This window comes from Myiozetetes cayanensis, unplaced genomic scaffold, assembly GCF_022539395.1.
Source record: "Myiozetetes cayanensis isolate MyiCay16 unplaced genomic scaffold, myiCay2020 scf7, whole genome shotgun sequence".
In the NCBI taxonomy this organism is placed as follows: Eukaryota; Metazoa; Chordata; class Aves; order Passeriformes; family Tyrannidae; genus Myiozetetes; species Myiozetetes cayanensis.
Window position 1 is genome coordinate 27,002,813 of NW_026087964.1, and position 27,608 is coordinate 27,030,420.

Sequence of the window (27,608 nt, forward strand, 5' to 3'; positions counted from 1 at the left end):
CATCCTCATTCCAGAAAAGGATGTAGTGTGTAGGTGACTCCCCAGCATATGGAATTGAGTTTCATTTATCATCAGTTACCGAGTCCGGAGTATCAAGCTCAAGTGTTTATTACCTCTCCTAAGATCTCCAGCTCTTCTTCCAGTTGCTGAGTTTCTTCCTTCACTGCCATCAGATAATCAGTAACTGACTGTCGAGGATGCAGCGCCTTTTCAAAGCGGTTGTACATACCACTCCAGAACCTGGAATTAATGGAAAGGTCAGGAATTTTCTTTCAGTGAAGTAGCCTCATGAGACATAAAGTGCACACTCTTTTTTTTCCCCCCCCAGACATTGTTCTAAATGATCCATCCAAGGCTTAAGCATCATTACAGTGCATACACATAAATTCATAGAGTATTTGGCAAGATTCATTGTTCATTTGCATTTGCTCTGTCCTGAGGGTACAACTCTGTGGACATAAGCACCTTGAACCAATTTTGATATGCAATAAAAAGAAAGCTGAATGTAGCTTTGACTTAGATCACATGGCTGAATGCAAAATGTTTTGTTATTTTTTTTGTATTATTTTGTTGTTCTACAGTATGGGCTCCAGCACATTTTCATGGTACTTATAAAACAGCCAATGGTAAAGACAGTTTTTCATATTCCTAGTTCTCAGTTGTTTTTCTCATCAAGTCAACTTTGAGATTCTGTATGCTTATATTTGTCTGGGCTTGGGGGGTGGGGAGGTAATTAATGGGGGGGAGGGGTTCCACTGTAAAGAAGAGTTAAAAATCATGAGTAAAAAACAGTACGGTGTCCTGTTCTCATACAATTTAAACTGACATTTTAAACTGCCTATGGATGAAGCAATTATACACATTGGCAGTTTCTCCTCCTGTTTTGTGGAATTACTTGACAAACCTTTAGTTAAAACAGTTGAGTTGATTTTTCATTTTCAGGAGGAAAGGACTCAAACTGTAAGTCTGTAGCTTCCTCTAGGGCTCCTGTGTCTTCTGCCTTCCTGACACTATGGCCACAGCCAGACTCTGAGTGTAACCAGTTCAGCAGACGGGTTAAGTAGCTGAGCCCTGCCGTCAGCTGCAGCTGTCTGGCCAAGTAGCTGACAGATATTTTCGGAGCACGTGTGTGCTCATTGGTGGCTTATTATTCCTATCCCAATAATATGCTATTTAAATCACATTCCCCCTTAAGTTTATCATCTGATAGCTCCTGCTTGGAAGTCTTTACGCACCCAAGTAATTCCATTAAATCAACAGGATTACTCATCCACTGGAGGATCTGCTGTATCAGTACCTCTTTTCTAAATCCCACTATCCCAAAGAATATGATTAATGACTATTTTTAAATTGTTTTAAAGTCTGGTATAGTAGACATGAAAGAATTCAATTTCTGTTATTTAGGATTTTTATTGAAGTTTTTATAGGTGCTATTACTTGCAACTGGAAAACAAACTGATCAGTTTTACTTAAATCACAATTTTCATGAATTTCTATTAAAGTTCTTAAGTTTGTTGAGATTAATGGCACAACTAAGTCAGAATGTCAGTAGTAATGTTTCAAAAAGGATATTTTGTTACATTTTTAAAAAAAAAACATGTAAAACTTACTTTGAGCTGTAACAACAACATGGGGAAAGTCTCCTTTTTGTTTTACTAAACACTTCTTTTAGCAATTAAACCATATAATTCTTGGAAAGATCCTTTTTATTTTTGATACCAATTGATCCAAATAACCATCACAAAATCTTGGGATGGAAGAAGTTAAAGCAGCTACAAATTTAGAAACCACAGACAAGAACAGACTTGAAAGAGGCATTTCTCAGTGGAAGAAGTGAGTAACCATGAAATTAGGACACACAACTATCAATATAGCTTTAATCTTAAGCTTCTTTTCAGACTAATACTCTGTTGTGGAATGGTGCAGAGGTGTTCACTGACTATGAGCACACAAGGAACAAACACATTGTATCCGAGATTGAATTCACTGTCTATAAACTGCCTTATAGAACTAGAGAAATACTTGTATATGAAGTCACTTTGTTCCATACTAACACATCCTACAATTCTCTGTAGCAAGTGATAGTACCTACTTGTACAAGAAGTTGCATGGAGCTATCTGTGGGTGCAGCGTCCCTTGGTTTTGACTGTGGTCTGACCTGTATAAAGGATTCAGGTAATCAGCACGATTTTTCCACAAGTGAGCCCATAATGAGTATGTTCGTTCTTGGATTCTGAAAAAAAAAAAAATTTAAAAAAAAATTAAAGCCCCTGCTACAGTTCAGGAATAGCTAAAGCTTAGATCGAGCATTCTAGTCCTCTGTACTCCCCATTTACAATCAGCTTCCTTACCAAAATAAGACTTAAGTAAGAAGTATAGAGAAACAGAGACCCATATTCCCTTGTTGATTACTAAAGGCAAAATCCAATCCATTCCCCATGAAGCAAGAGCAGCTGGAGAGAAAAGGTGGAGAGACTGGTTCCTTTGTGAGGTGGAGAGGATCACTTCCATAAAGCAAGCTTTCAGGCTGATCTCTGCACCAAAAGGATGCCCACATTTAAAAGCACTCCTACCCCACTGAACTGCAATTACTTACGCAATTGGGTCTTGGGATATGATGATCTGTGATGGTTTTGATTTTAAATGGACTCTGGCACTGTGGCTGCTCTGCATTTGAGCAGTAAAAGGGACCAGTGGGCAGCAGCCAGGAGTAATTGCCACCTTCCTCTCATTGCTACTGCTGACATGATCAGGGTACATGAGAAAAGCGATGGATATCATCCTATATTGAGGACCCAGGGCCCCAGGAAGCAGATACAAACATCAGCATTGCCAGCAATGATGATGCTGTCCCTGTTTGGGCCTAAGGGCAGGTAGATTAATTCAGAATTGCTTTGGGGCTCGGCAGCAGAAGGATAGTTTGCTGGCTCAGTCCTAGGGAGGGCTACCAGACAAAAAGGCTGTTCATGAGGAAGTACCTGAGAGAGCAGAACTAAAATGTCCTGACATGAGATCCAAAGACAGGTTAAAGCAGTAACTCTTAAACTGAGAACTGGAGTTAATATCATCTTATATTAGAGCTACAGGGACAGCTTGGCTTGTATGTTGTTAGGCCTGCAGTAAAGGTAGGCCCACATGGCTGAAGGACTAATGCTCTTGTCTGTTTTCACTAATCCATGTCACGCACACCATGGATTACACTCCCAGCAGAGCTACACTGCAGAGGATCAACTTTTTGTGGTATTAATCTGTGTTGCCAGAAAACAACACGCACCCTGTGCCTTATGAAAATACACGCATGCAGATTGGATGTTAATGTCAGACTGGAGTCAGACTGCAGGTTAATGTCTGACTCCTCAATACACCACTAGCCACAGACCCCATATGTAAATATGCTACTAAAGAAATCAAATGCCTAATATGCTACTTTCATACTTCAGCTCTCGTCTCTCCTTCTGGCTGTTACACAGGAAATTCCCAAACTGGCAAGAATAGATGTGATGCTGTATGTGGATGAGGAATCTCTCATTGAATTCAAAGGCACAAGGAAACTGTTCCATTAATTGCCAAACACATTCAATGAACTGGTCAATAACAGGTGATATCTCCTTTGGATCACCATCTAAATTGCCATACCTGAAACAAGACAAGATACGTTTAATTACAACCTGAATTCTTGTAGGAAAACTGAATTAACACTAATGAAAACAAACCCCTCACTTCTAGTGTGCAGATTACATCATAGGCATTCATTTCTAAAATCTCAACTACTAGTATATTTTTTTAGTTACAAAAATGATGCAAGAATCATGGAGTAGAATGAAGGCAGAATTACAAACAAAAAAAACCCTTTTATGGGTATCTTGTTACCTTACCCCTACAAACAGCTGGCTGCTGCATAGCCATGTTTTAATGCTATTAATATAAAGTTATACCACAGTAATATGTCATCACAAGAACGACTACAATGACATAATGACAAAAGTGTATCTTACGACAGTCTCTTAATAGGAGGCCATTCCCAAACCAGAAAACAGCAGGAGAGGTACAGAATAACCTCAGCAGAAAACAGGTTAAAGCTGCCCTCTCTTGGTGAAATTCTTAGAAAGTGGGAAATGTTTACATTCTGTAACTGTCAAGTGAACATCAAATTTTCTATCCATAAAAGTGCCCCTTGGAACCACTTGCAATGAAGAAAAGGAGCCTGAAAATATAAAATACATAGAAGTAAAAAATATAGGTCTACATAATAGGAAGAAGCATTTTCAGTCAATTATTCTGCTTGTCGTGTGTGTGTATGTGTGTGTGTGTATATATATATATAAAAATACGTGTTAACAGTGGAATTCCATAAACATCTAAAATTGAAACTTCTGATATGATTATGCATCAAAGAAAATATAGGAACACTGCACAGCAAACCAAAGCTACCAGTGGTTATTGCATTTCATGATACCTTTTACCACTGATAATTATATACAACTGACAGTATGGTATTAAATGAAGTATTTCCTGCTGGAATTTCACAGGTGGTATGGAGCTGCAGAGATTTCCTGAAAGCTTGATTGCGTTCTATAACAAATTTACATTCAAATCAAGCTATATAATGTAATTAAACACCAATATAAAAATCACACTTTTTATTTTTACAGAAACTAAAAGGAAATTCAAAAAAGAAAGAATATGTGAATATTTATCCATGTTTAAACATATAAAGTCTTCAAACATTATAGCATTTACATTGGATGGATGTTCAAAATAACTTGCACAAATTATTTTCTTTCCACTTCACTTTGCCTGACATTTCTGAACAAATCCTGCTGTTTTTGTTAGAACAGAGTGTAATAGGAAGAGTATGTTTTATGTAATAGATAACTCACAGGCATGCCTAAGATTAAGTAGTGTCTTGGAAGGTGTAGACTTTGCTGAACAGGGACTTATGTGGGGAGCCTTGGCACTACTGAAAGTTCTGCTGGAGTCCAAAGGGATTTTGCAAGCCACATACATACTGCTTTTCACTCACATGGACCTCTCAGTGCTCACAGCAAGTGCGAGACCAGCACACAGGATTCCCAATAGCAGTTTTGGAGTGCAGATACAAGAAAAGATTGATACAGAAATATTTCCCTTTGACTTTTCCAGACAGATAAATCAGATAGTAGGAGAAAAAGGTATGGCAGTTTCCTGAGGGCATTCTGTTGATACACTTTGTAAGGCAGCAAAGAAGTAAAACTGGAGTGGCAGCAGATACTGACTACGTAAACACACAGACACACACACACACACACATATATATATATATATGAAAACCTTAGCACCACCTTACCTGTGGTTAAATTTGTGACCAAAGGAAACCCAGTCTTTTTCAATTAACACCTAAAATGAGAATATTATGTTCAGTGTTGTGGAGTAGAACTGACACATGTTGAAACGGGCAGGAGAATGGTGTAAACAAGCAGCATTGGAATCCCAACTAATTCTTAGAATAAGCAGTGGCAAGCAAAAATGATGTAAGTAATCAGTATTAGAATCCCAAATAATTTTCAGAACTAGCAGAAAAACAATGAGTGACGAGCCCTGCTGCAAGCTCACGGAAAGCAGCACTCTTCGTGGATGCAAATAGGATGCCAGTATTTCAGCACAACATCAATTAGCTTGTTTCATCACTTTCTAAAATAGAACTTATAAATGTCTCAAACATCTTTTTAACATGTGATCAGTAACTTGATAAGCATTCCTAGATGCTATATATATATATAAGCTGATATATATGGAAAAGGAAGATATTTTCCAACATAGCTGCTCATTGCAATCTAATGTTTAGAAAACACACACTTCTGACACTCAAATTTACAATGTTTACTGCAAATGAATGCAAATTCTTGCTTGCACAAAAGCTCCTTGGACTGCAAGAAGTTTCTTGGTCTAGGTTAGGAAAAAACCAAAAGGGTGCCCAACTGATCCCCACCTTTGATAACACTTCATACAGAAATTGGGAGACTTTAATGTGGACAGATAGAAACCTGCCTTCCTACTTAGAAAAAAAGGAAAAGGTGTATTTAAGGAAAGTTTATATTTCCCATTTCCCATTAAAAGATATTCGTCTAAAGTGATGCCATATTACTTCATTTACTCTGTGAAAGAACCCGCTTACCATGAATCCCTTCATAGTTCTGTAATATGGATCCAATAGAAGGCTTGCTACAGAGCAAACCTGGGCTGTCCTATCCCAGCCATCAGAGCAGTGAACAAGCACACTCACACCTTCCTCAGCCACAGCCTAAGGATACAGAAAAAGTCAGAAATTTCACGAGCAGGGAGGAAGACAATGGTAAGAGAGGAACAGTGAGACAGCGCCTTAGAGTATTAATATGGGAACTGGAAAACCTGGTTCATTTTTTGTTCTGCCACAGAGTTCTTGAAGAATGTTGAGTGTTACTCTTTTATTTGAAAAGTCTTAAGTCATCCCAGCCTGTGCAATATGGTGGTTGAGCATCACCTTTTTAAGCTCCACTATAGGAGGATGTGGGATTTGTTTCAATTAAATATATCAGTCTGTCAGAGCAGACAAGTACCTACAGCAGATTCAGATGGAGTTAATGCTCTAACTCACATACCAGTAACAGAATAGGTATCCTTGAAATATGGCTCTTAATTTCTCATCTTGATGGTAATGTCAATAAGGGCAATTTCTGCTTCCAATGCCAGCACTAGCCTGGATGTTATTTCAGTACACTGCATTGTACTGATGACATACTGCAAAGATTTGTGGGAAAACCTGTGGTAGTGGTAAACTTCCATATCTAGTAAGCAAGATTTTATCAGTATCTTTAATGTAAAAAGTAGTGAGAGAGGATCCCATTTTATAAATAAACACATAAAGAATAGGTGATACTAAGTTCTCCAGAGTCTGATGTTACATTATTTTTAGAACTTGAGGGTTGGTTGTTGGGGTTTTTTAAATTCTAAAGGTTTTGGCCTTTGTAATTTTTTAAGAGAACTAAATTTAGGAAGCAGAAAATAAAATAGGTTAGGAAAGATACTGCTTAGGAAAATAAACATTTAAGTTAAGTTTGGGCTTAATAGGGAATGAGGAATAATAATAAAGTATCTAAGTTTATCTCAAGAGACAAGTTAATTCTACCAAAATAGAAGCCCTGTGGGCAGAGGACCAAGAACTAAGAAGTGGGAACTGTACAAATAAGAATGGTTCAAAATCCATGTCTGAGGAGGCACAAGGCTAACAAGCATGTCGACAAAGGATAACATTTTCTGACAGAATTTTAAGACTAGCCACTGGGGAAAAGTTGGCAAAGCTAATGAAAGGTAGTAGGGCTGGGCGTCCTACTGAGTAGGAAGAAACAAGGCAAGAGAAACAAGCAGTTAGTGAGGAGGGAAATCCATGAAGTTTTATCTATACAGTTGTATGTAGGACATCATGTGAATAAAATGCCCTATAAGAAATTGTAATAGTAATCTCAAAAATAAAAACCAAAGCAGTAAAACACAGAGTACAAGGAAGGGAGGAATAAAATTAAAGCTACGGTTTATATTACTTGGGGTGGGATTAGGAGAAATAATTTCTTATTAAAGCCAACAACTCTTTTCTGGAATATTTCTCAAGTATATAAGAGTAGAAACTGCTAGTGAGTTTGGCCATGGCAATACACAGGAATTAGTCCAGGAGGTGAAATTAGTTGGCTGCCTGATAACTCAGAGAGGATAATACAGCAGTTAATTTTACATAATACCAGAAACCTTCAACAAAGAAAATGTCCAGAAACCAGTGGAGAAGGTAGGGGAAACAGAGAAAGAAACTGTAACAATCACTGCTGGGGAGTAAATTAAGGACATTCAAATGCCTGACACGACAAGTTAAGAGCTAGTAGAGGCTTTAGTACAAAAGGACACAAGCTTTTTTTACCATATTAGCAAAAGGTCCACACAACAGCATCTTAGAAACACCTCTCCTCATACATGAAGCATTGCAAGATGGGCTTTTTTTCAGGTATACCATCACTGAAGAGATAACAGAAGTTACCCACAAGCAGCGAATTTAGTCCTCACTTTCTGAGTCTAGTTACTGCAAGTTCTGTTCTCATTTTACAACTTTACCTTTGCAATAAAAATGCCAGCATCCATAATGGCTTTGATATGCTTCAGCCAGCCAGAATTTTCCAGGCCCCACAGAAAGTCGCTCATTGAAGGTGATTTCAGCTCACAAACTGCAAAATAAGCTATATTTTAAATGTACAGTAATTAGAGTCCCTTAAGCTTCGCTGACTGTTCAGCCTCAGAGTTATCTCTTCTTCAGATATCCCCTGTGTAAAACATGCATCTTTTCAAAAGAATGACTACTTCACAGTCAAACTTCACCACTGATAAAGCACATATACTTAAGAAACAGGGCTCGGTCAAATGCCACCCAATATGTTGATTTCAGTTAAAAAGAGAAGCTGTCATAATATCTATTGCAGACAGTTTACAAAAGGCATCCTTTTGTGAACCATGGATTTTCCAAAATTGTGTTGGGAGTGAAGTTTTCAAACCCCTGGGAGGGGCTTGTGTATTTAATAATGAGGGCATGGAAACAGAAAGCACATGATTTCTGCTGGGAGACACGCAGACACCCACCTAAATGGTGCCACTGCCTCCTGCTCCCAGCATCACCACAGATGATGGTGGTTGAATTAAAGCGATTCACTCTACATGTCTGCATCCCTGAATGAAAGCTTACTAAAGCTTCACTTGGAGTCAGAAAGTATTCTGATGGTGAGGACATAATTCATCAAGGAAAATATTTTCCTGAAAACCTTCCAAATTCTATGCCATGTTTGAAGGAAAAAAATTATAATCTCTCAGTTTTTACTTTAAGTTTAGGTTTGGCTGTATCCAAGCGTCAAATTTTTAATAATAGAGAGTTTTTGCCATTAAAAGAAAAAAAGGGCAATCAGAATCTAAATCAGATAACTCAACCCAGCAGCAAACAAATACTCAATGAAATTTGGTGCCATCTATTTCCAACAGTGAGATACTAAATTCACCCCATAAATAGACTATACCTTTCTTTTGATTGATGTAGGGTTATACTGTCTTTTAAGGAAAAAATATTAGCCAGTGAAATTCATTTTCAGAATACAGTGAAAAGTGTCATGGTTTTTACTGAATTAATGTATGGTCTGTCAATAACTAGTATCTTAGTAAGTCTCTTCTGGTCCAGATGTCTTAAAAGACTCAGTTATTTATGGTCGCTGTGATAATTTTAGTTTCTTTTGTTGTAACTGAAATTTAATGTTATAAGCCAAAGTCAGAGTTTATACCATACCTGGGCTATCCGAGTGTCCTAACTCAATTTAATTAAAAAATAAAATGGCCTAACGTATCCATAAAAAGTCTTACAATGTTTGTATGTAAGACTTTTTCCAGATGGTTATTTTAAAAATCATTTTTGAGCGATATTTATAAAGATGCAGAGGTAGCAGCACTGAAAGCAAACAGCTTTTCACATGATTAATGCTCCTGTGCAGATGGAAGCATGACCACTTAGTGGCTGAATTCTGGCTGAAGCTGCTGTCTCTGTTTACAAAAGTCCAAAATAAGGCTGAAACAGTGCTTTGCTCCTTCCCACTACCAGTTAGAGTCAATATTTACTGACCACTTCACTGAGCAAAGTTCAGACTGTCCTAAAGGCATACACTGTATATTTCACATGATTTTGGCAACTGATCTGGCCCTTCAATACCGAGTTCAATTATGAATTCAATTATGAGGCTTATCCTAAGGGAAAAGGCATTTCCATCTCAGACGAAAAGATACCAAAACTGTTGAGAATTAAGGCCTGGTGCATCCACAGTGTGGGCACAGGAAAATTAAGAGCCATTGGGCAGAGCTCTGAGAAATCCAGCAGTGTCCCCATTTCACAAGAAGGGATGAGGAAACAGGACACATGTTGGAAACTGCCTCTTCCACCAGCAAAAGTACCACAGGGGATGCTGGACCAGCTCCCTCATTGCTGGCAGGAAGGCCATAAGTAGAGGAAGGAATAATTGCTGTGAGCCAAACTCTCAGGCATTCTTTTACTGGCTGATCTGTCACTGAAGTCCAAGGATCAGAGGGCTGCTCCTACATCAGCAACAACTGCTCCTGGTACGAGGGGAGGAGAAGCTCACCTTTACTGTTTACAGACAGGGAGCATGTGGGGTCAGCACCTCAATGCACAATGAATGGGGGCCAAGTCTTGGCTGGCCCCTGGATGTGCAGCACAGCCCACCCCATCACAAATGCCAAATAGCAGCCTCACTCAGCCCCTGAATCTTTACTAAGAAAAGTCCTTCTGTAACATGTCCTTCTAATACTAAATTGTGCAAAGGATAAAAACTGTCCCAGGGATCCTCACATACACCTCTCTTTAAATGGAAAAAAAATTAAAAGTCCATCCTATTCTAAAGCAATATGAGGCAACAGAGAAAAAACTAAAATCTTCTTTTTCCAAAAGGAAATGCATTTTACTTCCAGAGTACAGCCTAATTTCAACATTTTTTGTATATTCTGAAAAAAAAAAATTATCCTAAAAATTGAATCGTTTTATAATGCTGATATAATTTCCCAAAAATTAACATGTTACAAGGGTAAATACATGTTCAAGTTAAGATAAAATTGCTAGAATTGAAGTCAGTAAAATAAAGCTGAAAGAAATATTTTTTACCTACTTAAAGAAAATATTGATGTTTTTATAAGTATAAATTAATTTCTTCAGCTTTTTCCTAAAGAAACATCATTGAAATTAACTCAGTCCTAATATAAGTGCATTTTCCAATGGAAAACTGAATAATAAATTTTGTTCAAATGTTCTCAGCATTGAAATTCTTTAAAATTATATATTGAATACATCATAGATATCTGCACTCTGTCATATGAAGATCCTCCAACTTCACTCCTGCTAAGTATCAGTAAGTTGAATGAAACTGATCTGACCAATTATGTCTTGATGTCCTCTTTCCCATGCTGTACACTTCCAAGCAACAATACAGCTCACGTTAAACTAAAATCAGTTTTCATGAGCTTCATTTGTCTTTTCAAAGGTTGTTATGTACCTCATAAAATATTACTACAGATCAGGAGAAGCAGACCCATTCTGTAATGTTTATAGTGGTGTTGTGCGATGTTTTACCTTAGAGATTCACCTGGGTACAGTGATATTGATATTTTATTTTATTGTGGTTTTTTTTAACTCTTTATAATTTTTTTTATCTTTATAATATATCAATAATGGATAAATATTGATATATTATCAAGGTATTCCTTCATTAAAATTTAAAACCATATTAAATGTGTGTTATCATCATCCTTGACAGCCTTTTGGTTCTAGGTCTCTTTGTATGCTCAGGTCAGGTAATAAGTATCTTCTTAAAGGCCCCCAGAGAAACAGATTAAGGGACAGATACAAATGGAAAAAGAGAAAAACTACACAGCATCTTAACAAGAAAAGTTCTGGTGCACTGAAAGTTTCAAGATTTTTTTTTACTTCTCTGATTTCTAATCTTATCAGTCAAGTTGCTAAATATGAGATTTCAACATAGCAAATACAAAACCTAAGAGAAAGGCAAATGTTTTGAGCATACGGCTCATTTGAAAATAGATGCAAAGAATGTATGCACCCCAAGCAGCCTGAAGGGTTAAATGCATTAGAAATTACCTTGTTGCATGCAAGTTTGGGCCATGGGCTGGTCTCATGAACTTTTGGCTCAAAAATTATACACAGTACTGCCCCATGCAGCCAGGCTGGTTGTGTACTATTTTATCTTTGGTCTTCATCTGAATAAATAAAGGGACCTGTTCATTCCAGCCTTCTCTCCTAGCCAAACAAGACTTCCTAGTGAACTAAAAATCCTTCTGTTTTCCTACCTGAGACCCTTAGAACAAGGAATGAAGTAAAAATATGTCATGAAGAGAGTGACCATTTTACCTGCATCACACTTTAATGCTGGTTTTCATAAAATGCTCTTATTGTAAACTAGAGCACAGCTTTCCTGTCATGAAAAATTTAAACCCTTCTTAGATCTCCAATTTACATTTGCATACGGTCGATGGGAGACAGATGAAGAACAAAAGAGCATGGGCAGAGCATCAAGTCAAGAATAGCTAAACCAGGCTGATCTGGGAGGTGATGGAAGTTGTTGATGTCGTACATGAAGGAGATTCTGAGACACTGTGGAGTGAGCACTATTTACAATTTGCTTATCAAAAATCAACAAGCTGTTGAGGGGCAAGGATGGTTTATTCATCCTTACTCTTTTCCCAGATGACCTCTAAACAGTCATGCACTCCAATTATGAAACAGAAGAACAGATGTGCTGGTTTACATACTGCTAAGTATTTATAAAGTAATTATTACTAATTTGCATGGGATTATGAAGGTGCTGAATGGTTATGTCCATTAATTATGAATTTCATGAATAGACCTGATGTGTCATATTCTATACCGGGTATGAAAAAGTCTCTATTAAAATTCAGAGTCTAAAATGCATGACTGCCTTCTACACATGCAAAAATCAACCCATAGTTTTTCTAAGCTTTAAAATAAAAATCCTGTATTTTCCATTGGCCTCAAAGTCAGTTGTAAGTGATTTTTCTCATTTTACTATCACAGTGTAAATTTCAAGAAAAAGATATAGTAGCAATAAGGTGCACTGAAGTCAAAGGAATTTTGTCACTTAAGTAATCTGGATTTCAGCCACAAAACAAGATGTTTATACAATTAGGAAATCACCACTAGCTGCCATGATGCTCCATTGTCCAAGTCCCAGTAGCAGTTGCATGCAGCTGCAACAGGCAAAGATTTCTTTTCACACCCGTTTTCACTGCTGCTGATTTCAGAGCAGTTATCCTGGATCAATTCCTTCCTCTAGTTTCCAATGAAGAAGAGTATTACCTTCAAGCATTTTCTGCAGACTATTTCTCATGACATGGACGTTCTCAATGCCTATGAATTGAAACTTGATGTTGGAGTAGTTGTCTTCATTTTCATATCCCTTCCCTGCTGCTCTGTTTGCCATTGCATTGAGCTGAAAAACATATGGAAAACTGGATGAAAACCAGTAGCAATTTATTTTCAAAACAAAGCTTGTGGTCTACAGCAATAAATCAGAGTGATTTAAGTCAGGCAAACATTTATCACCGTGTCAACACAACGGGTCATGAATCAGGGATCTGTCTACAGGTTATTGCAGGGTGCTGAGTTGCTGAGTTTCTGATATCCCAATTTCACAGCTTTTGAGTGAACTTTAGTGAGGGTAAACACAAAAAACACAGCTTAGGTAGGGTTCCTCTGCAAGAGCATAAAGGTTTTAATTTGGTTTTAAAAGCCTACTTTGATTTTATATTAGAGCAGCATTATGCTTACTAGCAGAATATACCCAGGAGGTGGCAGTGTCTCATCTGCCATGCCAATGTTTCAGAGCATGTGTACACTGTAATGCTGCCAAAGTTACTGTGTTTTACTACTCAAATCATCCAAAAGTTGATAGAGTTTACTTCTTTGATGCTTGGAATAAAGAGAGCAGTTTTTCCTCATTTTATAATATCTTGGCTCGAGCTGTGTAAGACCACAAAATATTTGAATTGACAAAATTACCACAGATATTTTCATTGGTAATGTGGTGCTATCAAATAAGTTGCTGTGCTTCAGCAAAAAAATACATTCAGCTGGAAGCTGAAGTTTTTGTCTTTGAATCTGTTACTTGTTTCCTGACATGGAAAAGTCACAAAACCCTTCTTTAGTTCATTTCTCCCCATCATAAAATTAAGGGTGTTTTAATGCTTATTTCCCCCCACCCCACCCCCCTTTTGAGATCCTTCGGTGGAAAAGATAAGCTCCTTATGCCAAATTTTGATCTTTGGGCTGAAAACTCATGCTGATAGAAATTAATTAAGTACTTTCACTTTATTACCCCATCTACTTTTTTTAATTTCCTATAGCAAAACGTCACTGTGCAATAGAAAGAAATTGTCTTTTTGCATAAAGTCCCTGCTCTTCTATGAGATCCATGCTGTAAGGCTGGGGAGCCTTTGAACTTCCCAAGAAATATGAAGGCTCCAGGAGTGACAAAGCAGTCCAAATGGCAGGACCTCCATGCCTCCAAGCACAACTAACAGCTTCTGCACAGGAAAGACTTGAGAAATAAATAACAAAGGATATTGCACATCCAGACTGGAGGGCACTAACAGAGCTTTTGGAAAGACTTCATGAGGCATCAGTTCTACTCAGTGACTCATCTTCATTTCAGTGAGAGCCAATGCTCATGAAAAAATCAAAACAAAGTATCTTTTAGGCATTGCCTAAGGGACAATCGGCTATGCCGATTAACTCCATTTCCAGTTTATTTCCCAATATCGCAGGCAGTACTATTGATTGGCTGCTTCTGTGGTCACTTCTGAAACTCACAATAATATGCTTCACTACTTGACTAATGGCATCATGGAACACACAAGAATGTCTCTTTTCCTGACCTCTACCACCCCAAATACACATATGCCTGATATCCTGGTTTAATTTGGAGCCACTGAATGCAACTGAGGATTCATTGTCTGCTGCCAACTTTCCTCCAACCAAGATGAACAAGCCTAGCTTTTTTACATCGTATGTTAAAATAGGTTTCCAAGGACCAAACTTAATATCTTAACTTTCAGAGGAAACAGATAAAAAGTTACATTTGTGGACCACCATTAGGAATTGAAACATTGCATGAATTTCATGATACAACAGAAGGAACCACACTCTAAGATAGGAACTTAGGCAAAACACTACCATTTTTTATTTATTCAAATCTTGGGTAAAACTTCTTTTAACTTGTAGTATGCAGTTCAGGAAAAAGTGCAGGCAAAAAAACCCCATTCTTGTCTATCAACCAGCAGTCTGCTGATGTTTTGACTATCAATGAACAATTAAAAAAAAAGATACAGCCTGTGAACAGCATGTCAATTAAGGACAGAGTCCTCAGTGTGACTTGCTAGAAAGATATAAATTATCTGCTGAATCCTAATCTTTCTCTTTTGAAGTAGACATCGGTGTTCTTGTACAAACAAAATGAAGTAATCTCTCTCTGCAATAGCCTTATAGCTTCAGGAAGAAAGATCTGTACGCACGAGTCTACGCCAGCACAACCCCCTGAAATCCTAAAGAAAAAACAGCTATCCTCTATCTGACCTAATCCTCAGTACGTAAATACTATTAACTGTTTCTGCAGCAGAGCAGTTTTATCACAGAAATTCTTAAGAGAAAATCTGAAATAGCCCTCTTTCAAAGTAAATAAATATAAGGTTAAATTTTCAAGGCTTTCTGACACTCATTTATTTTAAATACTATCAGTTGCCAAACTTTGCAGCTGCCACAATATTTACTAACAAGCTTTCCACATCATCTACCAAAATTCCATCTGTTGCTCTTAAAGCAGTTGTTGTGAAGTACTCTAAATTGTGCCTGTCCTCAATCTCAGTGAATACGAGGATACAACTTCTAAGGTAACAGACCCCACTTGCAAGATTTCCTGGCATTTTCTTTAATTTGAAGAATAACCAAGTTGTGTCTTGTTATGAAAAGTATATAACTAATGTGTTTTACCTATAAACAGTAAGTTTGTATGAACTTCTTCTGGAATCACATAGAGGAAGGACAGTGGCCTAAATAAAGTTCTGCGTTTGGTCATCCTGGTATATTTAAATGAAGTGGAAAAAAAACTTTTTTGCAGGGCCAAATCTTTTGTTTTGAAGATTGCACCAAGTGCAATGAGGGATGGCATATGAAGAGCACTTGGGAACGTTCAGTTGAAGGACCACCAATATTCACAATCTTTGCAAAGAACTAGTTCTGATGAGGAAAGAGGAAAATAGTTTTTTGGCCTTCTGCGGCAATGGAGCAGCCTTGTACCAGACTCAATATCTTAGCTTTACATTTGCTAAAGGTTCCTTGAGGAATGCCAGGAACCTCTTCCAGTGATACCTATCGCTTCCTTTAAGCCCTAGATTTATAAATGCATCAGCAGGTGCAAAATTGAAACAAGGCTGTGTCTGGCACCTGGGATCACACGAGCTTTAGGAGATCAGTCCATTTTTGCAATGCAGAGATATAGGAATCCAGTATACAAATTTCTTTACATCAAAACCTTTTTTTACAGAAAAGTTCAGTGAAAACAAATAGTCTTCATCTCCTGACTGGCTCAGGAGCCAGCATTGCTGGAAATATGCTGGCATTCATGGCTAAGCAAGCCAATTCCACTCTCTCCACAGTCTCCAAAAAGTACAGGCTTTTTTCACTGCACACAGAAGGTGTCTCAAAGTCATTTATCAGAAAAGCTTACAGGAAAGCTTCTGTTCATACATTGTAAAACATTATTAACAGCCAAGTCAGTAAGTCGTTAGCAATAAATCCCATCAGTCAAAGACTGCCTTAGACAGGAAAGAGCACCAATATCATCAGACAGGAAACAAGCTGTAACTATTATTACATCTAGAAAACTGTTAAACAAGCATTATTTAGGCAGCTAGCTCTGTACTTCATATCTAAAGCCTGTTCTGAACAGAATGGTATACCAATCCTTTCCTAGAGCTCATCACTATCCTCTTGCTTCAGGACCACAAGTAAGGTGGTACCATCCTCATTTTCCAAATAAAAAGGAGGGAACTGAAGCTCAAATCAGTCTCCAGCTAACAGTCCTCTGTGTGACTTGGGTCAATGAGACAGGCCAAGGCCCTGATTTTCTGGTTCCTGTCTCCATTACAGTTGTGAGCACTCAGCACCTTTCCTCCAGCCCCCATGTCTTCAGGCAGTCACCAACCAAGCAGGTTCATTTTTTCTGCTCCAGCTCTGCCACAGTTGCCCTTCCTCACTCCATTCCTCATCTTTCTCAGCTTTACCCACCTTGCCTTTTCAGAGTCTGTCTCCTGATCTCAGGATAATGAAACAGCTTTCTTTTTCCTTTTCCTCAAACCTTTGCTCTCATTTTTCCTTTTCCCATGCTACAACTCATCTATGAGGGATTTTGTGGAGATTTGCCCTGTTCGTCTCTTTTCTTCAGATGCTTTGGTCACTTCAACAGGGAAGTTGCTGATAGTGTAAGAAAGAACATATCCCTGTTCCCACCTCCAGATAGTGAAGTCTATCTAGTCTTCATCACCTTGAGCTGTTTGTTAGCATGACAATTTGGACAAAATGGTTTTTTAGCTTCTAACCTCTTCTAGATCATTACTGAGTTTCTATATTTCTGTACAGCATATTTTTTTCTAAAGCTTTTATCTTGGCCAGAGATTTTTAGTCAGTTATAGACATATGGTATCTGAGATCACTATTTACCAAATTTCAGATTCTCTCTCAAAACCACAAAATTGCTGGAGATATTCAAAAAAGTCTCCTCCATTCTTGTAACTTCAGTAACTGGGCTTTCCTTTGTCTTTATGCAGAGGTCATTGACATTTTGCCACTTGCATGGAAAATTTTAGTATAAGCAGGCAGAGGTTTGCAACACTACGAACAACTGTAAAAACATTTTTTTACGGGAATTGAATTTTGCTAGTCTCATCAGAAATATAGTTACTGATAGCTCTTATGCATGTGTAAATAGATACAACTAGAAGTTATTTACTTTTCTGTATCTTTAACATTTCGCTAAGAACAAAAGAAGAGAAAAGCTCAGTGTGAAGGAAAAAAATTCCCCTAGAGATAACAATGCTGGCAAGGTTCCCAGCTAAGATTCCCCTGATAAATCCTGATGTACCTGTGGAGTTACACAGGTGCAACTCAGTCTTGCTATATGCAAGAAATCTAACACACTTACTTTGGGCCGAGTGTCAACAACGTATATGAAATCACTTCCTGGATTTGCTTTTCTAATGGCCTGGAGCATCTGTTCGTCCTCAAGGCACCGAGCACTAAAGCCAGATAAAGGCTGGCTGCTTCTACATATGGAGGCCTGCAGAAAAACAGACAAACAAAAAACCCAACATTATCATTAAGTAGAAATTATTTAGCGTCCAGAAGCATTTGCAAAACCATTTGTTTGCACAGGTGCGCAGTTACATGAGAAGGGCAGAATGGTAAAATTAATTACATGTTAATAAATATATTATTTTTAAAAAGACAAGGAAATATTAAAACAATACAATCCCATTGGCCCAAGTCTAGTCTTCAATCCAAGTTTTAGAGTTATTTGAAATATAGTATTTGCCTAAAGTGGAATAACTCCTGAAAGGTGATATCTTGAGGATGAATACAGCATTGCAATCACAAGAACGGAGACACAACATAAAGAGTAGGTTCTTTTGCACTGTCACTCACACTTACCAGGTATGATACTGACTACACCCAACATACACCAATGCCTGCTTTACTAAACAGCCTGACACCATGAATCAAGGAAACAAAAACTTGTAACATGCAGAGAGATCACTGATGGATGTATATTTTTAGCACTGTCTCTGGAGAAAGACTTTACTGCATAAGAAGCGGGTCAGGCAGCCTGACTCCTGGAGTACATTCATTAATCATGGCTATTGAAGGAGGCAAGAGAGCTTCTCTACAGACCCATCAGGATCAGACCTCCAGATGAAACCAGGAAAGAAGGAACTAAATGTGAAATAGGTGAGCAGGGAGACTTTCATTTTTCCTATGCAGAGGGCACCTAGGTTTGTAGAAGGCAAGGGGCTAATATATGCACTTTCTAAACACTGAACACAAGCATGAACAGAATCTGCCTGCTGAAGGTCACAACTCATGCAGACTGCCCTACAGATTATTTATTACTGTGAGAAAGGACATGCTTTTTTTCAGTCACGTCTTCGAACTGTCAGTAGTTAGTAAGTAAAATATGGATCTTTAAGACAGAAACCCTGAATTGTGTGAGAGCCTGTTCCTACTTTACTAACAGTTTTCGCAAACAGGTTATTAGTTATGCAGTCTTGCCTCCTGATCAGCACAAATCCCAGCAATTTAATAGATGTTATACCACTTTTATCAGGACAAAAGAGCTATGGGAAAGTTATGTATATGAAAGACTGAATGAATGGTACATGTCTCTCTCTGCACACAGCACACCTCTTCCTAACCTGCTGTGAGCATCATAAATCTTATCCCTCCCCTGTCCATTACTTTATTAGCTGGTAACTTCCAAACTCACAAGGAGCTATTTCCTTCAACATTGTTTTCCCCAGCTCTCTGAACCATGAAGGATCCACAAGCAAACACAGTACTTCAGATCCTGGTAGTGTGAACCTTAACGTGGACTCCAACCGTAACAGGGAAAACATTCAGGCTGAAACCATGAAACTCATCCAATCACCATATACTGGAATCTAGCTGACCCCTGAGACCTTTTCTTTCACTGAGACTTGGAAATGTCCAAGTGTTTTGAATCCTAGATATCTATATTTGAACATAGTTGATTATGCAAAGTGATTAACTCTGCAAAATTTGGCCTTAACAAAATGTTTAAAAAAATATGCAATTTATGCAGAGATTGTATCTACTATTCAAATCTTCCTATCCTCCACTTTTGTTGTAAAATTCATAGATCTTTATGGAAGCAATATTCTGATAAAATTCAGGGTAAAGAAGGAGTGAAAATAATGTCTTATCACTTCTTTCTGAGGCTTAAACCTATGATAGCGGCCGAAAGATTTCCGTGGAGATTGTAGCTTATGATTTGTGCTTATTACATTCTACCTCCCATCCTGCATGGCAAAATCTAGAGGTGCCCTGTAATCTCAGAGTAGCTCTGTCTCTTGGGAGGTCCTACCTGTTCCCCGCACTATGGAAGACCTCTCAGTGCAGTTGCCACTCTGGGACTGAAACTGGAGTCACACAGATCCTCTGAGAGTACAAAAGGGACACCATTGGCCTAACTAGTAATGATAGTTGAGCTAAGTCAGTCTCTAAGGGGCTGGAACACAAATGTAAAAACACGCAGTCCATGGGATCCTGCAGTCCTTTACCTCAGCTGCCAGAACAAAGAAATGCAAACAGCCAAGGTCAGGTTTTTTTCCAAAAGGTTACAGACAAGTGAGGCAGTTCCTTGAGACATATTCCCTGAGAATATGTGTTATGAAGCAGAGAAGATGGCACTCCTCACTACTGCAGGCAAGGAGATGACTCTTCAACAAACTCACAACATGCTGCTCAGCCAGCACTTGATAGCTCTTTCATCCATCTTTTTTGGGTCTCTTCACAGATGTTTTCTTGGAAAGCTACTCCCGATTCTCTAATAGCATAGTTTTTAACCTCCTCAACTCAGCCTGCAGCTATGAGATCCAAAATTGCTCTGTTCTCCTCCTAATCACCTGTTAAGCTGCCTGCTACTGGCCTTCACTTTTCTGCCACTCAAGTTTCTGGGCCTCTTGCACTACTCCACTTTCTTATGATACAGGGATCATATTTTTTTGTGTTAGCTGGATGTTGCAGCTGGGTTTAAATGAATGCATTAAATACCTACTAAAGCCTACTAATGAACTAACCACACTAACCAGGCTACAGTAATCATTTTTTAAAATTAAATAATCGCAGATTTCTTCTTGTAAAACCTTACTAGAAGAATTACAACACCTAGGCCAAAATAAGCAAACACCTCAAAGCTTCAAAATCGCACTTACATTGTTATCCTTGTAGTAGTAGGAAAGAGCAGGGAAACGCCTCCGGCTTCGAAATTTAGAACTCCCCACTATGATGTGCGCAGTTGCAGATTTTGGTACATACACTTCCGTAGGATAGGAGTCACAGACCTGTGAAAGGAAACTGCTTATTTGGTCTACAAAGTACAAGTAACATTAGCCATCTCCATAGCAAAAAGAAAATACCAAGGAACTCAAATCTTGGGAAATGGTCCATCATTATTGTATACACATCACTGACATTTATCAAAACAGTCTTTTGAAGCTGGAAAGTATTAATCCTAACTTACAGATGGAAAAACTGAAGCAGAAGGGTCGAAGGGCTGTATTTCCAAATGTTGATTCATGCCTTGTTGAGAACATACAGGTTTAACATACATTCATACCAGAAAAGATCTATCATGATGTACAGCTAGGTTGTAGTTTACAACTGGAGTTTCCTCTGTAGCACAATTTGGGAGTAAGGATGGGAGTGGGCGAAGTTCTCAAACACCCTGTTATAGTGGGAGACAACTATAGAGCCAAATTTTCCAGCAAATCTGATAATAATAATAAAAAAATAAAGATAAAAATAGGGACTCGGAGAAAAGAAATTAAACCACATGAAATGAGGATACCACAAGACAAGCAGCCCTGACAATGTCTACCACTTCTGAGAGCAACCCTATGAAGCCTGCAAAAAAAGCCCCAAAGTCCTTCTGGAAACAAGTGGGACCACACATGAGGCCCTCTTTTAACTTCCTTGATCTGATACTGCCTGTAACATTCTGACTGGGGTCAAAAGGATACCCAGTATCTTCCTGTGACTTTCTGAGAGGACTACAGAAATGAGAATGCCAAGGAAAAAATTATTTTCTGAGACAGAGATATGTAATGAAGGAGAAAGGAAAGTTATGGCTTGTGGTTACAGATGCTGCTGTGGTGAACTGGATTTTATTCATGATGCCATTTTTCCTACACTTTATCTTAGAAGAGGTCAAACAATTTTTTCCACTTCTTTTAACAAAAAGAAAACAAATACTGACAGCACATTTAGTCTTCTCTGAGAACTTCACAGACCTTCCTTAATATGGATGTGCTCCAGCAACAGAGCCAATGGAGTACATGGACAAACTTCCTTCAAAAATACTTTGGTTTGTATGTCTCACAATTAATTAACATTCTAGGGTCTTCAGTTGTACAAGACTGAATGAGGCAGGACAGCAGGCAGCTAGGAAGATATATGACCTCCCAGATGACTGTGAAAACACTAACACTCAATGACAGAGGTTTCAAAAGGAGTGTGGGAATAGCCAGTGAGGAAAAAATATTGCTAAGTTCACTATTTTGAGCAATTTTTTTTTCATAAAATGACTGTGTAGTAATTTTATATAGCCCTACATGTCAGGAAAAATCTTGTTCAGACACATAACATTAGGTATGATTTAAACTTCTTTCCAGGCAGCCGAACTCTAACATTTAAAACACTGTTTTCTGTGCTTCATTTCCACACCTGTTTTTCTCACTGGCTATGTGCCATTTTATGTGAAAATGTGGAGGAACTGCACCTTGCGACATGTATGTACAGAACTCAGCACAAAGGGATCCTGCAACTAAGTACCATGGTAGTCCACAGTCAGGCTGCTGATTCGTTTTACAAAGAGCCTCTGTAATAGAAAAATCACAACTCACTCCGTAGTCTCTGTTTACGTCACAAATCTGCCAATAGTTGTTTGGAACACCCATCCGATTATATTCTAGATTGAGGTCCACAAGCTTCCAGCCTTGTTCTCGTTCTTCTTTATCTAATTTTGGATTGAATGAGAAGCAATACAGCTCTTCATACTTCACTGGGAAAAAAAAAAAAAAAGCAAACAAACAAAAACCATTTCAGTAAACCGTTTCAGATTTCTCATCCTGAAATCACACTTCAAAACCAGAACTTGGTGTTGGCTTTGATGCAGTTTCTTTTAAACCAGTGTGCTTTGCTTTACAAAAGCACATGTCCTGGTTTATATCTACTGTCAAGTAAACTTTGAAAGTACTGTGCTCTTTTGATATTTGTATATGTTGAAATAGAAGTGCTACTACAAATATACTGTTCTGCTAAACTTCAGAAGAATTGTAAAGGTGTCTCCCAGCACAAAGACAAAATGCCAGCGATATGCTTTCATCCAAAGAAAACTGCAGTCAGTGCCAGAGTAAGCACTTGTTCTGCAAAAGAATTTACTGTCCACTAGTTCAGAAGTCCCTTTATTAACGTAACATCTGTCCCGTGGCAAAGACAAAAGATGTGAATAGTGGACTATGCAGCACAATCTTACCAAAATGAACTAACTCAGTAGTCTTTGTCCCTAATTAGGAAGGTTTCCAACAGATTCAATGAAATCTGTTTTTGTGGAGTGCAAAATTCTGTCCCTGAATTCTTACCAAAGGCATTCAAGACACAGGTGACGTAATAGCATAAAAAAAGCATATGCTGTGTCGATCATTTTATCATGACCATGAAATTGTTTAGGTAGCTATGCCACCCGTCCCTGTCGATCAAGGACCATATAGGAAAGTTTGATGGTGCTTAAGTTTTTTACTTTTTTGAGGAATATATCTGTATTTATGCTAATTAGTGTCTTAATCCTGGTGACCAGTGGCAGCCAGACACCATTGCCATTTAATGCCAACTGTTACTGACATGAGTAACTGTTCAGCATACAATTTGAAATTCACGTTTTCATTGATATTTAAGATATTCTGTCACAAGAGTGTGTTTCATTCCGTTGCTCTGAGTTCCTTAAAGCTTTCTGACCAATAGGCTTTTATCTTTAGAACTGAGGTAAAATGATCACAAGCTGAGTCCTCTGTGATTTCACAGTTCTCCACTGATACACCTCCTCTACAATATCATTTTAGGGAGATCAGTAAACTTAAATACTACACTTTCTTTTCTAATAATATATAGCTAATAAGCAGAGTCTTAGAACACTACAGTGTTCTGTACTGTACAGAATAGAGAGGTATAAAAATAATAACCCCCATATTAATAATAACAAGGTTCCCACCTTTCTCTATAGAAAGTCTTTACTTGTATTTTGATTATGTCTTCTAAAGGCTTATTTTAAATTCCATTTCGCCTTTTTAAATTTCATTTAATTTGTTCTATACACACATATACAAAAGTATGAACATAAGGAAAGAAAACTTCATGTTAAGTCTGTCAGGACTGTACAGAAAGTGAACAAAGTCTTGAGCAGGGAAAAAGAAAAGAATGATTTCCAAATTGTCCAACAATTTAAACTCTTTCTGTATTCTCTAATTTCAACCTTGTCATGGCACAGATGAGGAAGACAGTCAGGTTTATTTCTCATCTAGCAACACAAAGTTTTAGCATAATCCATAAATCCAATCTGAGCTCTTTTTAATAAAGTGCTTTTGGTAGCAATCTGAGCTCTTGTTTTCACTGCTTCGCTGTCAGAAGCATCTGGATTTTTTTCCCAATGGACCTGTTCACAGGCACATGGGACCCTTTTAAAAATTCACCTATTAAAATATATCCAGGTTACTTATGACTGAAGTCTGCCTCAATGTTAAAAGTATCATTACATGATGGTATCTATAGGTGGTATCAAAAATTTTCAAGTATTAGTAGCAGTGCCTTAAAGCTCGGTCACCACCCCTTGGCCAGTACTTATAGGACCTTTCCTAATCTTTCACAGTTATTTTGCCATAAGCATGTAATAACTCTTTACAGTCAGCTTGTTTCAAAAAATGGCTTAATTAAGCAAAAAGGCCAAATTCAGCTGACAGATTGATCTTAGTAAAATTCTAGTAAAAATAAAATTCTAGCATAAAATTCACCTTTAACATAACTAGGACATCAGATAGCACAGAGCATGTTAAGCCAATACACAACATGTGCTTCACTCAGGCTTCACTGTGGCTTCATGAATGAAAAGTAGAGCCTGAGTCCCATTTTCTCCTCATGGAGTAAAGGGTACCTTCTAATGCTGAGTAACTGTATTACCTAAAGAAAGTACAGCTTCATGCCCAGACAAAACAACACAGCAGAGAACTGTCAGGGTACATATGGCTCAGCTTGTAATCAGAGCCTTCTAATTTTAAGTAAGCAAGCAGAATTTTATCCTTCCTCACATCAAGACTGGATGGTTTGTTGGAGAAGGAAAACTACTGTGCAGCTGAACTATTCAAAGAGCTAATTCTACAATGCTGTTTTTCCATCTTCTTTACTCAAACCTTCTTGTCCATTGCAGTCTGACACTGAACTTGTATTCAGGGTCCATAGCTCCCCTTCTGTCTGCCTGTTCTGGTGCATAGAAGCATGCACAGCTCCTCCAGCCTCCAGGGAAAGAGCATTCCAGAACTGCATTCCTTCCAGCATGCATGAACACGTGCTTGCAAGCTGAGGTCCGTGGAATGAATCTAGACTTATATCAGCACAACCACTGACTGGATCTGCCTCAAAATTTTTCTGATTACTTTCATCCAGCATCATCTAACATACCAAGTTACTTCTGCTACAGTTGTATATTACTACTACTACTCCTACTACCCTAATTATAGAAAGTACTTTATAGTTCAGTAGCTGCATTGGGTGACTGTGCAGTTTTTCCCTCTCTATACAGTAGATGAAATTGGTGTTCTCCTAGCAAGATAAAAATTAAGCCAGTGTTATCAGCTTTGTACAGAGTATGGTAGACAATTTCTTCACATCCTATTAAAATAGTAGTAAGGGACAAAAGTTGGTGTTGTATTTCTACAGTTTAAATTTTAAAAATAAGCAAGCCCTTGTCAGCTGGTACTTGGAAGAGTGTAATGCAGAGAGGAGCTATAATGTAGGCGATCAGATGTTGGACTTTGATGCAACATTTGGATTTTCACTGAAAAGAGGAAAGGTTTCAAAAGTATCCTAAACTGAATTCAGAAATTCAAACACGGCACATTCAAAATGTAGTTAATAATAGACAAAAACATGGGCAGTCCGCTGGAATAAACCAACTACTTGCTGCAAAACCTTTCACTGATTTTAAGAAATTTATGCGCAGTACAGAAAGTCAAAATTCAAATCCTGACAAGACCAGTAAATATATTGTAAGGGTTTTGTCACAGAAGGGACACAAAAGTTCCCTGGATTTAAAGTATTTTCCTAAATTCACACTTACACAAAGCAGCCAGTAAACAACAGCTGCATGTAAAACAGCATTATAATATAATTTATGGCCCATAGAGTATTATTTTAAACAAGGTTCATGTCATATTTTATGGAACAAACTATTTCTTATAATGTGCTTTCTTCATTGCTCCATAAGTGCTCCAAAAGTATTTCTTTCATAACACACCGCTAATGAAAGTTTTTTCTTAACCTGCAAAGGACAAAGACACACAGATACATTTCTTCCATTATATTCTCCCTCTTCAGGATGCAGATTACTTTTTGTGCTGTGTCCTTCCCATACCTGGCCGTGCCAGACGTATCAGAGATATGTAAACATCATGGCAGTCTCGTTCCTGAGGGATGACCAGCTGGATGACCTGGAAGTTCTTGCAGCGGATCAGCAATGGGCAACCAGTGGCAGTGGTGGCCTGCTTCTCAATAGAGGAAATTTGGCTGTGGAGAACCTGTAAGGGAATTGAAAATTGTTACACCAATCAAATCTTTAGGAAGAAAAATAATTATTTAAAATTATGTGCCAGGGCAGGCACAGTGGCTTCCACTACTGTTTCACAAAACCCCCTACACTTCTCCTCTTGTAGTTTGGTTTCAATCTCCACCTTCAGGCTCAAGCAGTGCTTGATACATCACCGGCAGACAAAGAGTGCTTCTGAAGTGCTTCAGCTACTCAAACAACAGCCTGCTCATGTTATCCAAAGCTTTTAGTTTGCTTGCTTTAGTGTAAGCTAGTGGCTGTCAGAGAAAGAGCACTTCTCATCTATTTGCACAGTGAAAAGATGAACCAGCACCAGCTAAAATATTGGGCCTTCTCATGGGTAGGATGGTAATGATGATATAATTTTAAATACTACATCAGATGAGATGAAACACTACAATAAAAATCAGGTGAGGAATAGGGAGACCAGAAGAGGATGGATTTAATTAGTACAACATTGGACATAGGATGCATAATTAAGCTACATGAAAGACTCTCAAATGGTATGACACTGGAGCAATATTTGTACCTATATATACATGTGTGCTGGGTTTGGCTGGGGTAGAGTTAATTTCTTTCACAGTGGCTGATATGGGGCTGTGCTTTGGAATTGTGCTGAACATAGGGTTGCTAATATAGAGATATTTTTGTTATTGCTTCCATGGAGCCAAGGTCTTTTCTGCTTCTCCTACTGCAATGCTGGCAAGAAGGCTGAAGATACATGCAAAGCCAGGAGTGGACACAGCCAGGACAGCTGACCCCAACTGACCAAAGGGATATTCCATACCATATGACATCACACTCATGCATATAAAGTGGGGGGAAGAAGGAGGAAGGGGGTTGATTGGAGTGGTGGCATTTATCTTCCCAAGTAACGCTTACGTGTGATGGGGCCCTGCTCTCCTGGGAATGGCTGAACACCTGCCTGCCCATGGCAAGCAGTGAATGAATTCCTTGTTTTGCTTTGCTTGTGTGTGAGGCTTTTGCTTTATCTACTAAACTGTCTTTATCTCAACCCACAAGTTTTATAGCTTTTACCCTTCCAGTTCTCTCCCCAGTCCCGCTGGTGGGGAAGTGAACGAGTGGCTGCGTGGGGCTTGGTCAATGGCTTGGGGTTAAACATTGACAACATGCAACATACCAATCTGTCAAAACAGTTAATTCAAAATATTATATTATTTAAAAAAATTACAATATTAAAACAACAAAATCACTGATTCAGCACAAGCAGTCAGTGAGAGAGGCAAGAGTTGACAGAGCCAAGGTAGTAGTTCATATTCAAGGCATTTCTCCTCAGTTCTTCCTGGATGATAGGAG

The 27,608-nt window shown here is 38.2% G+C and overlaps 1 protein-coding gene across 1 annotated transcript in view; it reads right to left on the reverse strand.

Moving 5' to 3' along the window:
- Positions 1–27,608, reverse strand: part of MTMR7 (myotubularin related protein 7) — a 44,350-nt gene that overhangs the window by 3,051 nt on the left and 13,691 nt on the right. The window contains exons 3-13 of the mRNA XM_050337602.1: positions 26,100–26,262; positions 22,324–22,481; positions 20,635–20,763; positions 17,829–17,963; positions 12,932–13,064; positions 8,116–8,225; positions 6,155–6,280; positions 5,327–5,376; positions 3,436–3,636; positions 2,093–2,233; positions 114–240 (exon numbers count right to left, since the gene is read on the reverse strand). Coding sequence (XP_050193559.1) covers positions 114–240; positions 2,093–2,233; positions 3,436–3,636; positions 5,327–5,376; positions 6,155–6,280; positions 8,116–8,225; positions 12,932–13,064; positions 17,829–17,963; positions 20,635–20,763; positions 22,324–22,481; positions 26,100–26,262 — 1,473 coding nt within the window. The remainder of the gene's footprint in view (positions 1–113; positions 241–2,092; positions 2,234–3,435; positions 3,637–5,326; positions 5,377–6,154; positions 6,281–8,115; positions 8,226–12,931; positions 13,065–17,828; positions 17,964–20,634; positions 20,764–22,323; positions 22,482–26,099; positions 26,263–27,608) is intronic.